The sequence below is a fragment of the Xenopus tropicalis genome, chromosome 6 (assembly GCF_000004195.4).
Source record: "Xenopus tropicalis strain Nigerian chromosome 6, UCB_Xtro_10.0, whole genome shotgun sequence".
Classification (NCBI taxonomy): domain Eukaryota; kingdom Metazoa; phylum Chordata; class Amphibia; order Anura; family Pipidae; genus Xenopus; species Xenopus tropicalis.
Window position 1 is genome coordinate 23,439,819 of NC_030682.2, and position 15,195 is coordinate 23,455,013.

At 40.2% G+C, this 15,195-nt stretch overlaps 1 protein-coding gene across 6 annotated transcripts in view; it reads right to left on the reverse strand.

The window, feature by feature from the left end:
• Positions 1–15,195, reverse strand: part of svil (supervillin) — a 157,747-nt gene that overhangs the window by 44,234 nt on the left and 98,318 nt on the right. For 4 of the 6 annotated variants that reach the window (XM_012965654.2, XM_012965655.2, XM_012965659.1 and 1 more), the window contains 4 exons: positions 13,299–13,435; positions 11,099–11,194; positions 7,033–7,285; positions 4,138–4,729 (listed from right to left, as the gene is read on the reverse strand). In XM_012965654.2, coding sequence (XP_012821108.1) covers positions 4,138–4,729; positions 7,033–7,285; positions 11,099–11,194; positions 13,299–13,435 — 1,078 coding nt within the window. The remainder of the gene's footprint in view (positions 1–4,137; positions 4,730–7,032; positions 7,286–11,098; positions 11,195–13,298; positions 13,436–15,195) is intronic. The other 2 variants (XM_012965660.2, XM_012965661.1) reach the window with 1 other exon arrangement.

Here is a 15,195-nt window from a genome sequence, read left to right on the forward strand (position 1 = left end):
GTAGGATTTATAGCAAAGCTGCAGCCCAGTTGGGAGGGTTCTAATAAAATCCACATCTCCATGCAACTCCTACCAATATCATCTGGGAACTAGACACAATAATAATGATTAAATATTTTCGTTGGCTGCCTTGTAATCCAGTACAGGGCAGGCACAGCTTTACCTGGAGCAATTGGACTAAACCCTATTCTTATTATCTCATTTATGAGGTTATTGGCCAATTACAATCCATTTAAAGCTATTTTGGCATTGAAGAGGCAGTCTGGGCCATCAGTCATTTCTATCTTGCTGTGCATAATATTTATCTAGCTGGACCACAGCAAGCGCCTTCCAAGCCCACAATACCCACAGGAAACCCTATATTTAAAGGGACAAATAAACCAAATTTATGGTTAAACAAGCCAGTGACATCCATTTGGGGGCTGAGAAAACATTCACGTGATATTTCCAACACACAGAAGGAACACATAATGATGGAATCTGTGCTCACTGACTGGTGGGAATACGGATTGTTGATTTTCAGGGCAGGACTGGATTTCCAAAGAATTTCCAGGTGGACCTGGGACCCAGTGGAGCGATGGTCATCAGTCATCTACCAGTGATGATATGGTCAAAGAAAACAGAACCGGACTGTTTAACTGGGCCTCCTAAAGCCCACTACAGAACCTGACATCAAGGGCCTACTCTCACAACAATTAGATGGAGACAGTGCTAAATGTCTTATGATGGAAATAAGAATGAGCTTATGGAAACTGGGCAGCAAGCCACCAATAGAACCACTGGTACTCTGGCTGGCCAGTCCTACCCTGGTAACATTCTCGTTCAGTTCCAGGGTAGTGCATTGGGTATTTGGGGCCACCTTCTTAAAAACCAAAGACACTCAACCTGTGGAAGGACAGCAAAGCGTTTTATTCCATATTCCCCAAACTCATATACTGTGCACATAAACAGGTCAGCTAGAGTTTGGGGGTGCAATCATGGCAAATTGCCGCTAGCCAGAAAAACCACTCAGCAATATCAATGAACCAGCCAGAGTGGCACACACTAGGCTATTAGCCAACTACATACAGATGCTATTTATTAATACATAACCGCAGGAACTCTCATGCTGTGTCTGTGGGTATGTATTAATGAATCGCATCTGCATGCAGTTAGCTAATGGCCCCACTGAGTACATATTTGCTTGCTTGGAATATTTTATTATGTATCAGGTTTTGCCAGATGATATGATCTGGGTCTGTATAACACAGCTTGTTATTACACAAAGACAAATGTAACAGGCCTGTCATCCTTCCAGACCAATGAGCAGAACCCTGTCAGTAAATCTGCATGTAGGAACCATCATACATCACTCTGATGTTCCACTTTGTGCTCGCTCATTTAGGATATAGTGGGGGGTAGCCTCTCCCAGGCTATTACATATTTGTATATAGTCATAAAGCTCTCTAAACACAGGAAAAGTATGTCTAAAGTAAATGCTTCCAGTTGTTTTTGTTAAACTACAACCCTCAGCTGCAGCTGATCAGTTGAATGTTGTGTATGGCTTTATATACAGGCTATAAAAGTGAACCTCATGGAAGATAAACACTGCTACAAAAAGGACATATAAAGCCTGGATCACCATGCACTTATAGCTTTAACACTGGGGCGTAGGAGTCTACAGCACCGGCTGGCTTTACCATATTAACAGTGCTTACTCCATTTATTATGCTGTGCAAAATGAAACTTGCTGAAAAACCGGTGTAAAAAGTTGAGTAACATAGATGTAGAATACGGCAGATTTTATCCTTTTATCCTACGTAAGTTTCGTCGGAAGAAAAAAGGCGTAAAAATTTTGCCGATTTTACGCCGTCTTTTACGTGGTGAAGCCTGTCGATGTGTGGTGAATTTTGTTGTTTTTTTATACAGCATAATAAATCTGCCCTTTTTGAGGTAGGTCATACTGATGCTTACATGAAAAACCCTAGTGTAGTAGATCAAAAAACTACTGGTCTTTAAAGGGTTAAAACTCAGGGCCGCTGTACTTGTCCAGATGAAAGTATGGCCACCTACAGAGGCATTTTTTTCCCAATTGGATGATCTTTTTCCCCTCAAATCATCTGCATTTTAAAGTAAGCGTTTAGTTATGGCCCAATTATAGATGTGGGCAGGTGCTGAGCCAGGCAGTACCTAAGGCTGCATTATACATCCCCTTGCTTTCAGGAGAAGTGGTAGAGAAATAAATGTAGTGGGGGGGGGGGGGGGGCAGTGTCAATACTCCTTGCATCCTGGTCAAGAGACAGCAATTCAACATATGGTAAGGAACAGAAGGAAGCGATAAGAACAAGGAAGTGACTAGGGAAAAACTAAAGCGCTTCCAGCAAGCCCCTAAAATACCGTATCTGCACAATAACATGTACACTTATAAACCCTCCCCATTCCGTGTGTATGAAGCCTTCACACACAGTACATAAAGATGCTTATGAAAGATGACATGTAGGCAATTTATTTTTACAGACTACCCTTAAAGAGCAACCTAAGCAGTGAATGATATATAACAAATCTGAATTAACCTATTATAGAACTGCACAACCCTCTCTCTTATCAGGATATATAGCAAAACCCACTCATATATGTAATTACAAATATAGCAAAGTAACGTTGTCTTCACAGAATATTGTATAGTCTCCTTCTGTTTGCGCAGACACTATGGCCGCTTTCACCCCTATGTATACAGACAGACTGTTCTGTGCTCACTGTACCCTATAGTTAATGTCAAATATAGCAACGCCTATTGATATGCGTAATTAGAAATAATTAAGTATATAATGAGATGAAATGTTCTGCACACACTACGCTGTACCCTTATGTCGTACTGTATATTGAAAAAAATAAAATAAACCTAAATTATCTTTGTTAGTTGTGTATCCTTCTACAAAGCAAGTTATACATATAATGGCAGTTGCAGAATGCTCAGGGCCTGGGGTTTTCTAGATAAGGGGTCTTTCTGTAATTTTGATCTGCCTCAATCAATTAAACATTAAATAAACCTAATTTGATTATTTTACCTCTAATAAGGACTAATTATATCTTAGTTGGGATCAAGTTCAAGGTACTGTTTTATTATTACAGAGAAAAGGGAATCATTTAACCATTAAATAAACCCAATAGGACTGTTCTGCCCCCAATAAGGGGTAATTATATCTTAGTTGGGATCAAGTACAGGTACTGTTTTATTATTACAGAGAAAAGGGAATCATTTAACCATTAAATAAACCCAATAGGGCTGTTCTGCCCCCAATAAGGGGTAATTATATCTTAGTTGGGATCAAGTACAGGTACTGTTTTATTATTACAGAGAAAAGGGAATCATTTAACCATTAAATAAACCCAATAGGGCTGTTCTGCCCCCAATAAGGGGTAATTATATCTTAGTTGGGATCAAGTTCAAGGTACTGTTTTATTATTACAAGAAAAACAAAATAATTTTTTAAAATTAGACAGGTTTGATAAAAATGGACTCTATGGACAATGACCTTTCCATAATTTGGAACTTTCTGAATGACAGGTTTCCAGATAATGGATCCTATAGCTGTACTTATATTACTGATACGCTCACACTAAAAAAAAAGTTTAAGTTAAAAAAAAAAACCAACAGACACTGAAGAAAAAGGAACTACAGGTATGGGATCCCTTATCCGGAAACCTGTTATCCAGAAAGTTCCAAATTACGGAAAGGCCATCTCCCATAGACTCCATTATAAGCAAATAATTCTAATTTTTAAAAATTATTTCCTTTTTCTCTGTAATAAACAGCACCTTGTATTTGATCCCAACTAAGATATAATCCATACTAGAGGCAAAACAATCCTATTTGGTTTAAATGATGTTTAAATGATTTTTTAGTAGACACAAGGTATGGAGATCCAAATTACGGAAAGATCCCTTATCTGGAAACCCACGGGTCCCGAACATTCTGGATAACAGGTCCTATACCTATACTTGCAGCCTTATTACCCCAGGTTACCCTAAAATACACTCCCTGTGGGAAGTCTGCAGTTACAGTAGGTATCAATGGCTGTTAGCATATCCCTCTTTGTATCAGTATTGCGTGCCACTATTCACTATGGACATTTATTAAAGAAATCGTATCCTTACCGTGGATCTCTTTCCTTCTTCTCATGCTGGGCTCGGGATGTAGGCTCTTCTTATCTTCAGCGTCTACCTGCAGGGCACTTTCAGGCTTTGCTTGGGATTCTGAATGCTCAGCAGGCTGGGACAGCTTCTGGGGGCTGAGCAACTCCACTCTGCTGCTACTTGAGGCAACATGCCCAGGCACTTTCTGCTCCTCAACATGTTCTTCCTCCTTTGCCACATCAAGCGCGGGGTGGGTTTTTTCCTTATGGAGCGAGCTGCATTTTCCGAAGCTGCTGCTATCTTCTGCTGCAGAGACCCTTGTCTCTTCCAACATTGGTTTCCTCGGTTCCTTTTCATATACTTTATCTTTCACACTTGGGGGACTCCAGGGCTCCGAGAGCAGCAAGCTCCTTTCCGAAGTGCTTCCTGTTTCCAGTGAAGTGTGCAGCAGGGCTGAAGTGCTGGAGACACTTGATATTCTCTCTTCATAACTGGAGGACTTTGCAGTATGCATATCCCCAGGGCTAACTGGAGACGGCCGAGAGGTTAGGGTGGCTACGGAAGTTACAACACTGTGAGATAAGGGGCCGATCTTTTCGCCTCCATTCTTATACTGTGTGAAGTTCAAACAAACCAAAACCATATGTTAGTAAGCTGAAACTTCACCTAATAATTCTGTAAATAATTCATTTACTGGAGAGTACGAAACATATAAGTAGCTCTGGATAAAAGACTAAGCCCTGTTTTTCCTCAGAATTATGGGGATCTATCCTAAAGGAATAATGGGAATTTACCCATATGTTAACAGAGAACACACTGTTGACTTCTCCAGTGTACCAAACAACATTTTATTACCTTCCTGAATGCACATCCCCCCCCCCCCCCTCATTTGTCAGAAAATACAGTAAATCAGAAAACACACACATTTATAACTTCAATGGTCTTTTTGTCTTGTTCTAACTGCGGATTTCTTGTGGCTCGTTAGCCATGATTGGAGGATGTAGGGGTTTATGAAGCTCCTCATTAATGTGAGTTCTATGCACAATTTAAGGGGGTTAGGAGAAGGAAATTCTAAATCACTGAGGGGTGCTAAATGTTAGGCACCCCAAGTGATTGAAATAGCTTACCGGATACCCTGGAATGGTGCTCCTCTTAGCAGTAAACACCGGGCCGGAGTCTTTGCATGATCTTTCTTCCTCTTGTTTTCACCGGGCATGCACACGTGCACTAGAGTGGAAGAGCCAGCTGTTTGTTTCTAAGTTCAGCTTTCACTCTACTGCACATGCTCCTGCCCGAACCGGAACCAAAGGAAGACTGATGACTCCGAAGAAGATGGCGACAAGAATCTCCCGCAGAAATATCATCAGCCGGTGCAGTTTTTAGCAAACTGGAGCACCAGCCCAGGGTATCAGGTAAGCAATATTAATCACTGGGAGGTGCCTAAGATTTTAGCACCCCCTAGTGATTTAAACTTTCCTTCTCCTTTAAAAAGGAAAGCCTTTGCTTAGACTGGCTGCAATCAAAAAGGACACAGCCAATCTCTATGTAGGAGATTAATGAAGTCCTGTAGAGGTTCAGCTTGGGTTCAGGCACAAGTTCATAGCAGGTTTAAGGTAGGCAAATTTTAGATATTTTTCTCTCCTCCAAGTGGCTAACTGTTCTACTCAGTTTACTAACACACCCCTGGACTAAGTGAACTGGCAGTGCTAGGTCTTAAAGGACTCAAGCCGCCAAATTCCACTGTTGGCCAACACCATTGGGCGGAGTGATATCCTTGACTAAGTGCAACTGATTTTTATTAATCCAGCCTCTTGATGGAGTGGAGAATGCGAAAAACCAAGGTGGGTGCTCAGTTGGGTGCTAGAGGCACTATAGTCAATTAATGGTGGCCATACATGTTAAAGGAACAGTAACACCAAAAAATGAAAGTGTATAAAAATAATTATGATATTATGTACTGTTGCCCTGTGCTGGTACACCTGGTGTGTTTGCCTCAGAAAGACTACTATAGTTTATATAAACAAAGCTGCTGTGTAGCCATGGGGGCAGCCATTCAAAGGAGAAAAGGCACAGGCACATAGCAGATAACAGATAAAACACAATTACATTCTACAGAACTTATCTGTTATCTGCTATGTAACCTGTGCCTTTTCTCCTTTTTTCCAGGTTGAATGGCTGCCCCCATGGCTACACAGCAGCTTATTTATATAAGCTATAGTACCGTTACTTTAGCAAATATACAACTTGTGCAGGGTAACAGTACATTATAGTTTAAATACTTTAATACACTTTCATTTTTGGCGTTACTGTTCCTTTAAGATCTGCTCGTTTGGCAAGGTCACTAAACGAGTGGATCTTCTCCTCATTGAATTGTGAAATACTTAAGGAATAAATGTATTCCTTGTAAAATATATATTAAAATTTTTTTTTTATATATATCTCCACCTTTTTTACACAACTTTCATTTAGTCACATGACACAATTAACATAAACACTGATCATAATGAGTCTCATCAGTGAGCATCATTAATCTTTTACAGTACAGGTATAGGACCCATTATCCAGAATGCTCGGGACCAAGGTTATTCCGTATAAGGGGTCTTTCTGTAATTTGGATCTCAATACCTTAAGTCTACTAAAAAATCAATAAAACATTAATTAAACCCAATAGGATTGTTTTGCATCCAATAAGGATTAATTATATCTTAGTTGGAATCAATTACAAGGTTCTGTTTTATTTCTACATAGAAAAAGGAAATCAGTTTTAAAATTCTGAATTATTTGATTAAAATGGAGTCTATGGGAGATGGGCATTCCGTAATTCGGAGCTTTCTGGATAACGGGTTTCCGGATAAGGGGTCCGATACCTGTATATTGTTGCTTCTGTGTAACATAAGGTCATGTCTTCAAACCAACCTGTTCAACCTCCACAAGGGTGACGGGCTGAGTCTGGTAACGCGCATTCATTCGCCTTTGTCGAATATCCATTCTGCTCCTCGTAGACACCTCTTTTGTTATTGGCTGGGAAAGCTTATTAAATAATGCCATTTTTTCAGCCAAGGAAAGCGAGGAATTATCAGGCTCTTCGGGAATGCTCTGGTCATCGTGTATTTCCTTTTGTATCTCCTCTTGCTTTGATATTGTGCTTTTATGGGATGATGCCTGCAAACTGAGAGACCAAGAGGTGCAAACAATAAGAAGGGTGAAGTCATGGACGTTTTGTCACCCAAGCGGAATGCAAAACAACAAGGCAAAGGAGACTCCTCGTATGGCTACTTCTTGTTGTAGAATACGGTGCAGTGCTTTGTGGTGCATGCTTTAATGGAAGGACAAAGGCTAACAAGCTCATATCATTTGCTTTGATATTTTAGGCTGCGTGGGTTTCTCTCACAGAGAATTATAGCTATTAGGAAACTGAGAATGCTGGCCTCCCATGCCCTTTTGAGCAGAGCAGTGTTCCCTAAATATATGGAATGTGGCCTATTCAGAAGCAGCCTGTCCGTTTTGAACACTTTGAACATGAAAGATTTCATCCATCACACCATGGAAACGCATGCTTTCCTGCCGCTAACCATAAGAACTAGAACCTCCTTTGGAGCACTTTTAATCTTTGAGAACCTAAAAATTGGAGGCAAAGAAAGACTCCCTATAAGTACTTACAGTTCTAGCAGCCCAGTGCAGAGAAGCCACAGGACACTGTAAATTGCTCCACTTATTACACTCCTCGGCTTGCTTTACTGACTTTTGTTTAAAAATGATAAAGGTATGCATATTACATTGTAGTCTTATAAATTGGTGTGGCTAAAATTGGTGTTTATGGGTAACAAATTGGTCACATGTGCAGGATACCACTGATCCACATTTTCTGGGCTACTTCAAAACTACACTGGCTCAGAGGATCTGAATGGAAGAGAAGGTGGAAGGTTGTTTGTGGTACCTGCTTCAAATCTGACACCATCTTTAGTCCATTCATAGACTTGTGCACATGAAGAATAACTTCTGGTGCTTAAATACAGTGTTTGATTGAAAATTTAGAGAACTACCACCTGCCAATAGGAGAGCACCCTGCATTCGGAATGCGAGAAAACTTAAGGGTCTGAGACAGTGAACCCCAAGCAGTGGCCTCAAAGCAGGTGCTTATTTTTAAATGGCTGGTTTGAGGGCACATTTTGGTTGTATAAAAACAAGGTGTACTGCCAATTAGAGCCTCCTGTGGGCTGCCAGTCCATATAGAGCTACCAAATAGCCAATAACCACCCTTTATTTGGCACCCCAGGAACTTACACATTCGAATGTCGCTCATGGGTAAAAAAAAAAAATGTTTAGGGAGCACTGGTCTGAGCATTAGCCGTGGGAGGTAAAGAATAGAACAAACTGATAGGAATACTCTTCCATTACAGATTCACTACAGCTGGGTACTGCACACTGGAATTCACATAAATCCAAAGATAAAAACTGCTACTACAAAAGGGCCACTGATTCCCCAGTTGGCTTACATGGTAGCCATTAATATTTTCATGATGTATGCCCTCATACCATGATGCTGATCATACATGGCATCTTCTACACACACAGGAAGTAGGTGCCCATAACAGCTGATAAGGTGCCCTAGTCTTTATTATAGGAATAATCTAAACACCAGGTTAAGTTGGGCCAGACAGCTTTTATGTTTCTAATGTCTGAAATTACTTTTAAAGAAACAATAAGTATAAAGGAAATACGTGCATGAAGTTTCCTTAACAAGGGATAAGTAACGTGCAAGATGCTGCAGAACTACAAACTGCTATAGCTCTCCGGATAGCGGAGCTGCTGGGCAGGGCACCGAGGTTCTGCCTGCACCTTACAGGTTGCCTATCCCTGACTGAAAATATGAAAGCTATGTGTGATATTACTCCATTAAGAACATGCATCCGAGCATACATACACAGAGCACATGCTGCACATATCTCTCAAGCTCATGTAAACAGGAAGAGCAGTTGGGGCCATTTTATGTCACCTCGTGGTCATGCTAGTGACTCTAACCCAAGCCATATATACATACATAAAATTATAGTAAATATTATATATATTTATTTGTAGCAGATGACCATCAGGCTCTAGCAGCCTCCTTTGGAGACACAGGAGTGAAACCAAATACGGGCAGGTCCCACAGTCTCACACAACGGCGGGTTGCTATGGCAATGCCTTTCCTGTAATTTCAGAGCTTTTAACTGAAAGAGCTGCACCTCAAGGGAGACATCTCTCTTTTTTCCAGGGGATGTCCACACCCTTAACACAGAAACTAATCTTTCCACTGTACTCAGTGTTTTTCTAACTAGGAACAAAGCCAGAATGGGGAATTATATGGGATGCAGCCAAAACAGACATCAAAAATAAACTAGTTATAGCTGACTGGTGATATATTCCTATTAAATCAACACCAAAGGCACTTGCAGGTTTAGTGCACGGTTGTTGTAAGATGAATGATTTGTGTGGAGATTTGCGGCTGCCCAAAATAGCTTTTGTTGTTTCCTATGGGGCAAGCCATACACACTGCAAAAAGTACATATCCCTATAGGAAACAATAAAGCCAGTTTGTAGCCATGTGAAGGCAGTCTAATATACACTGTCTGCTTGTATATTTCTTTGTTCCAAGGCCGCAATGGTATCTTGTAAACTTCACTATGACCCAGATATAGACTTGCCTGACATAACCAAGAGGATGGGCCCTTCCTAAAGCAATCTGTTTTATAAAAAAAAATGTATATACAGATATGGGTCCCGTTATCAAGAATGCACAGGGTTTTCCACATAAAGGGTCTTTCCGTAATTTGGAACTCCCTACCTCAATGCAATCCTAAATGGTTTTGTAGACTTTACAACAACAAAGGAGAGTCAAGCAACTTAGTCAGGATCAAGTAGAGGAAATAATTTTTAAAATCCGAATTATTTGATTAAAATGGAGTCTAGGGGATAGGGCTTCCCTGTAATTCGGAGTGTTCTGGATAACAGATTCCATACCTGTGTTTTTAAATAAGTAATAGGATGAATATAATTTCAATACAAGGCTTATTTCCATAGAATATAAACATATATTGCCCCTCTTTGGCTAAGATCGTAACATTCTCCACCAGGCGTACTTCGGCCAATGGGAAAATATTATTATTATATTATAGTATAAAAATACTAAACTATAGCAAATGTTAAGGGATTATTTTTCCCTACTAGGATACTGTCACTCAGTTGAATCTGTAATGTGTTTAATCTAATCTGTTTTTAATCTAAATCTGGTAAATTTATAATCTCTCAGAATAATGGCCTGCTACCTGCCCCTACATGGCTGGCACTATCCCATCTACAGTGACAATATTGTGGGATGAAATTGGAGGAGCACAGATGGTTCTTCTAATGAAACAATAAATTTATAGGTAAATAAAAAAAGATCATAAAAGCTTTTACTAATACTACAAGTATTTCAACATATGATATTAACTTTCTTTTAGCCACCTGTTTCTTCTGCAGAGAGGAGGCACAATTTGTAGGTGACATCTTCAGTCTGGTATTGCCATTATCTATAGTGCAACTATCCTAATCCCATGTATTTGCTGCCATAAAGCCAAATAAATGATCTCCTTCACAACCTAGGGATATACATACTTCACCATTATAGTTGGGCAATGCCCACCCTTCCATGTAGAGAGAAATCATAGATCTGTGATTCTGGTTTGCCAGTCTCAGTTAATGTTGAAGATAAAATCCCTTGATCTCTCACTACAGGATGGCCAAGTAAAGGGACACATGCATTTCTCATACTTTAGTAATGTTAAAGGTTAATTTATTTATAAAGTACCTCACGGAGCATGCAGTCTAAAAAGGAAAACAGTTATATTGTAATGCACTTAAGCAGTGGTTAGTCTTGAGATTATTAGACCATTTAATATTTTAAAAGGCATCTGCCAGGCTTGGCTCTTTCTGGTCTCCATGCAAACACACCCGCTGGTACCTGATATGGTGTACAGAGCTCTTAGTTACAGTGGGGCTAGGTATTCGAGGGAGGGCCGTGTGTGTGGTCACAGTGTGCGAAGCAGCACTAGGCTCACTAGTACATTGCCAAATGGGAAAAAAATACAGCACAGGGGAAAAATGGAGTGAATTAAATACAATTAGAAAGTGAATTAAATAACATTAATAGCATGTTAACAGCAGACAGTTAGCCAAATTCATATTAATCGTGGTAACTTGGCAAAGTCTGTTATACATATATACATGTGATATAAGGAGAGAGACAGGCGACATTCTATCTGCCAGTTGTTGCACATCCAAATTTCCCAGGATCCCCACATCAGTTGGAGAGGTGGTGGAATTGGCAGCTGCTGGAGTACAGAATGTTGCCTCTCTCTCTTAGTTAGTTGCCATATTGGTCCAGTAAACCTTTAGGCCCATTTTAGAGCAACAAAGTGTTTCATCATACAACAGAAGCCCTATGGCAGAGAAGCCATATTGGGAAAGGCAATGATTTGAACGTTTAGGTGTGTGTCCATGTTTGGTACCAATCTTAGGTTGAACCTAGTTAAGCAGCACCTTCAAGACAAGGAAAAAAAATATACTTCTCTGTAGATTTTGTTTCAGGTATGGGGCTGCAACAGCAAATATTGTAAAAAATAAGACACAATGATGTGAATAACCGTTTTGGTCTAAACTAATGGTCAAACACATTTTGGTGTAAAGTCTAAAACTTTTAATTCAACAGAAAAAATGGAAACATTTTGACCGAAGCAGCCAAGGCCATGAAAGAGAAGGTTGCAGGGGCACCTACTGCTTAGCCACAGTACCCATGCTAAAGAAGAAATAAATATTACTCTGAGTCACTCAGTTTGGGATCTATCTATATAAACCTCTAATTTAGGACATCCAAGTCATGCATGGCAAAATAAATTAAAATGTATATTTAATTAATTGACCAACTGTTGAATTTGCCATTGCACAAAGAGAAATTTGCCGGGTACTTTCTATCATTAGTAACAACCTGTAGCATGATCACGTACTAAAAACATTCGCTGTCTCAAAGACAGACTTGGATAAAGCTTGAAGCATTAGTGAAACCAAAGAACCCTTCACATTCATCAGCATTTTCTTTGTACTGCTGCCCAAGAAAACAATTAAATATGTTTCACCAAGGGTAAACTAATCGCCAAAGGAAACTTATCTTTTCCTTTTCACTCCAGAGTATCCATACTGGATATTGTCTGAAGAAAAATATTAATGGAGCACCCCACTTATATTTTATAATTATAACAGGTTTGAAAAGGGAGGGCTTGCAACATTCCTTACTGCAGGGAAGGTGTATCAAGGGGCCCCTTTAATAGCAACTAAGTGTGAATCAAGTTGTTCATTACATTTTTAAGAATTCATTTAATGCTGAAAAAGAAGAATACTATGCAGACTCATGAAACATTTACGGTTAAGAAATCAGAAGGCATAAGGTATTGGCAGACTGGCAAAAAAACATCTAACGCATCACAATTTGTTATTGCATTAAAATATTCTATAGTCTGAACAAGCCAAAATACATTTAGCCATATTATCAGTGAATGTTTTTTTAAGGAATCGAATCAGCTGGGGGCTAAAGATGCTGGGAAGTTGTACTTCACAACACCATAAAGATCTTACATAAAGTTCCACATATACTGCATAGGCTATAAAATGTGCAAAGGGATATACATTTCCTGCCACAAAAGTAACACCTGGACTGGCCTTCTGAATCTCAGAAACTCATGTCCCATCAAGATACACTGATGCACAGGGGGGCACCAGCAAACACAGCACCAATGCAGCTCCAGATTTATATACCTGACACTGCAGCACTCTTGTTCTGCTAAGAAAGTGCAAGCTGCCATGATGCATTCAACCCATGTTTACCAAACAGGCAGTGTAGAGGAGTACAAAGCCTTCATGATTATCGTAGATGCATGTAAGGAGGGTTACGCAGTTATGGCTCAAGGACATGTTAACCCTATCATAGGAAAGACTCCTGTTGCCCTACATATACAGTGGTTACGCTGCCTTCTGAACACTACAATAGCCCTAACCTATCAACTGTCTGTGCACACTACAAATCCAACAGTCAAGAGCTTGCAAAGCCTGGGGCCCCCAGCTACTTCATGTTCCCTGTCTTCTGAACATATTGGAGAGGAGGCACTTACGTAGCAGCAATGACCACCTCTTCACTGGTAACGGGTTGCGTCCGAGACCTGTCTTGTGCTCGGCGAAGCCTCCTCTCCACTGCTGCATTTCTGGCACGTGGCTTGGCTGGTTTCGACTCCAGAGATTTTTCCATTTCCTGCAAAAACTATACTGTCAACTGTAAAGGCCTTATAAGACAAAAACTGACAAGTGATATAATTACTTGAGTCAAAATTCCTAAAAAGTTAATGTACGCTCTAGCTTATACTATGGTGTAGACAATGGAAATATAACACTGTCATCTGTGGTTTTCTTTGGTGAAGACATGTGGAGCTACTTAGTAGCAGCTACTTGTCATGGCTACTAAACCACAGAAAATACCCTGCCATAGACAGTACTGAGAATTGCCTTTGCTAAAACACACAGAGTAAATAATCAGCATTATCTATTTTTGTAGCCACAACAAATAGCTGCTACTAATAGCTGTGTGTCTTCACCCTTAGGGCAGTGGTACACGGGGAGATTAGTTGCGCCGCAACAAATCTTCGTTGTCGTGTCACTACGAAGTCACGCAGTTGCCCGAAGTTACCTTGAGAGAAAACTTTGGGCGACTGCGGGACATCGCAGTGATGTGTATGCCATCCCACCGGCAATTTGCATTCTAGCCAGTGGAATGGCATTGCGGGGAGTTTAGTCGCCTGTGACAACGAAGATTTGCCGCAGCGCTAATCTCCCTGTGCACCCCTGCCCTTAGACTTTAAATGACTTAGCCTCTGTGGAAGTTTGCTGGTTGTTAGGGTCATTGACAGGCTAGAAGATTCATGTAAGAAGGCCTGAACAGATGGATAAATACAGGTAATAAGAACATTTAATGATCAGTATCCTAAAACCAGTTGCCCCGTGGAGTTTAGTTCACTGGGCAGCCCGTGGTTGGACCTCGTGTATTAAATCACTGGCAGTCTGGCACTATTACGCCATACATGTTCTACAGCTAGGAGTATTACAGAATGGTACAGGTATAATATCCATTATCCAGAATGCTTGGGACCTGGTGTTTTCCAGATAACATAATTTTAGTCTTACCAAAATTATTTAAAAATTACATAAACCCAATAGTATTGTTTTGCCCCCAATAAGGATTAATTATATTTTAGTTGGGATTAAGTAAAAGGTGCTGGAATATTTTTACATCCTTGGGTCATTTGGAGATCTGCTGCAGGGCCATATGCACCATCATTCCTATCCATTCGGCTTAATGCTGATCTATATCTAATGAGTAGGCAGACTCACTGGGTGTGTGGTAAAAATCATACAAGTGCACCAATCCCTATAATTGGATTTTATTGGTCACTTTTCACTTATTTAATGTGTGCTTCCTTGTAGTTCTACTACTTTTATATGAAACAGAACAGCGCTGGACAAGGAACCGACATTATTATTCCATAACAAAGGAAGAAGCAAAAAGGATAGTGTTAGATATATTAGCTCAGAACTGGCTTCCAGCTGTTCCTTCTCTCTCCACTGTGGTATGACTACAGTAGTCCAAGTGGTGTTTCAGAGCCTGGGACATTCAGGTCTCCATTAGAGAGGACTAGATACAGTTCTGGGCTTAAGCAAAATACTCTGGAACAGATGTTGTATGACCTAACAGTTCTTCTGCATTAATAAGTATGAATATCAGCCAGTAAATACATATTATATTACCCAAGGGGTGTCAGATATACAAACGTTAATGGGCTTTAAAGCCTACACGTGCAATATATCACTCACGCTAACCCCAAGGAAAGTCTGCTCTTTGTGGGTTGGAATATACAATTACAGAACTGTCATAACTTTCTCACCATGCCTGAAATGTAGCATAAAGGCATTGTTTGGAGAAGTGATGTAAGCTGAAATATAAGACAGTACAGTACATGC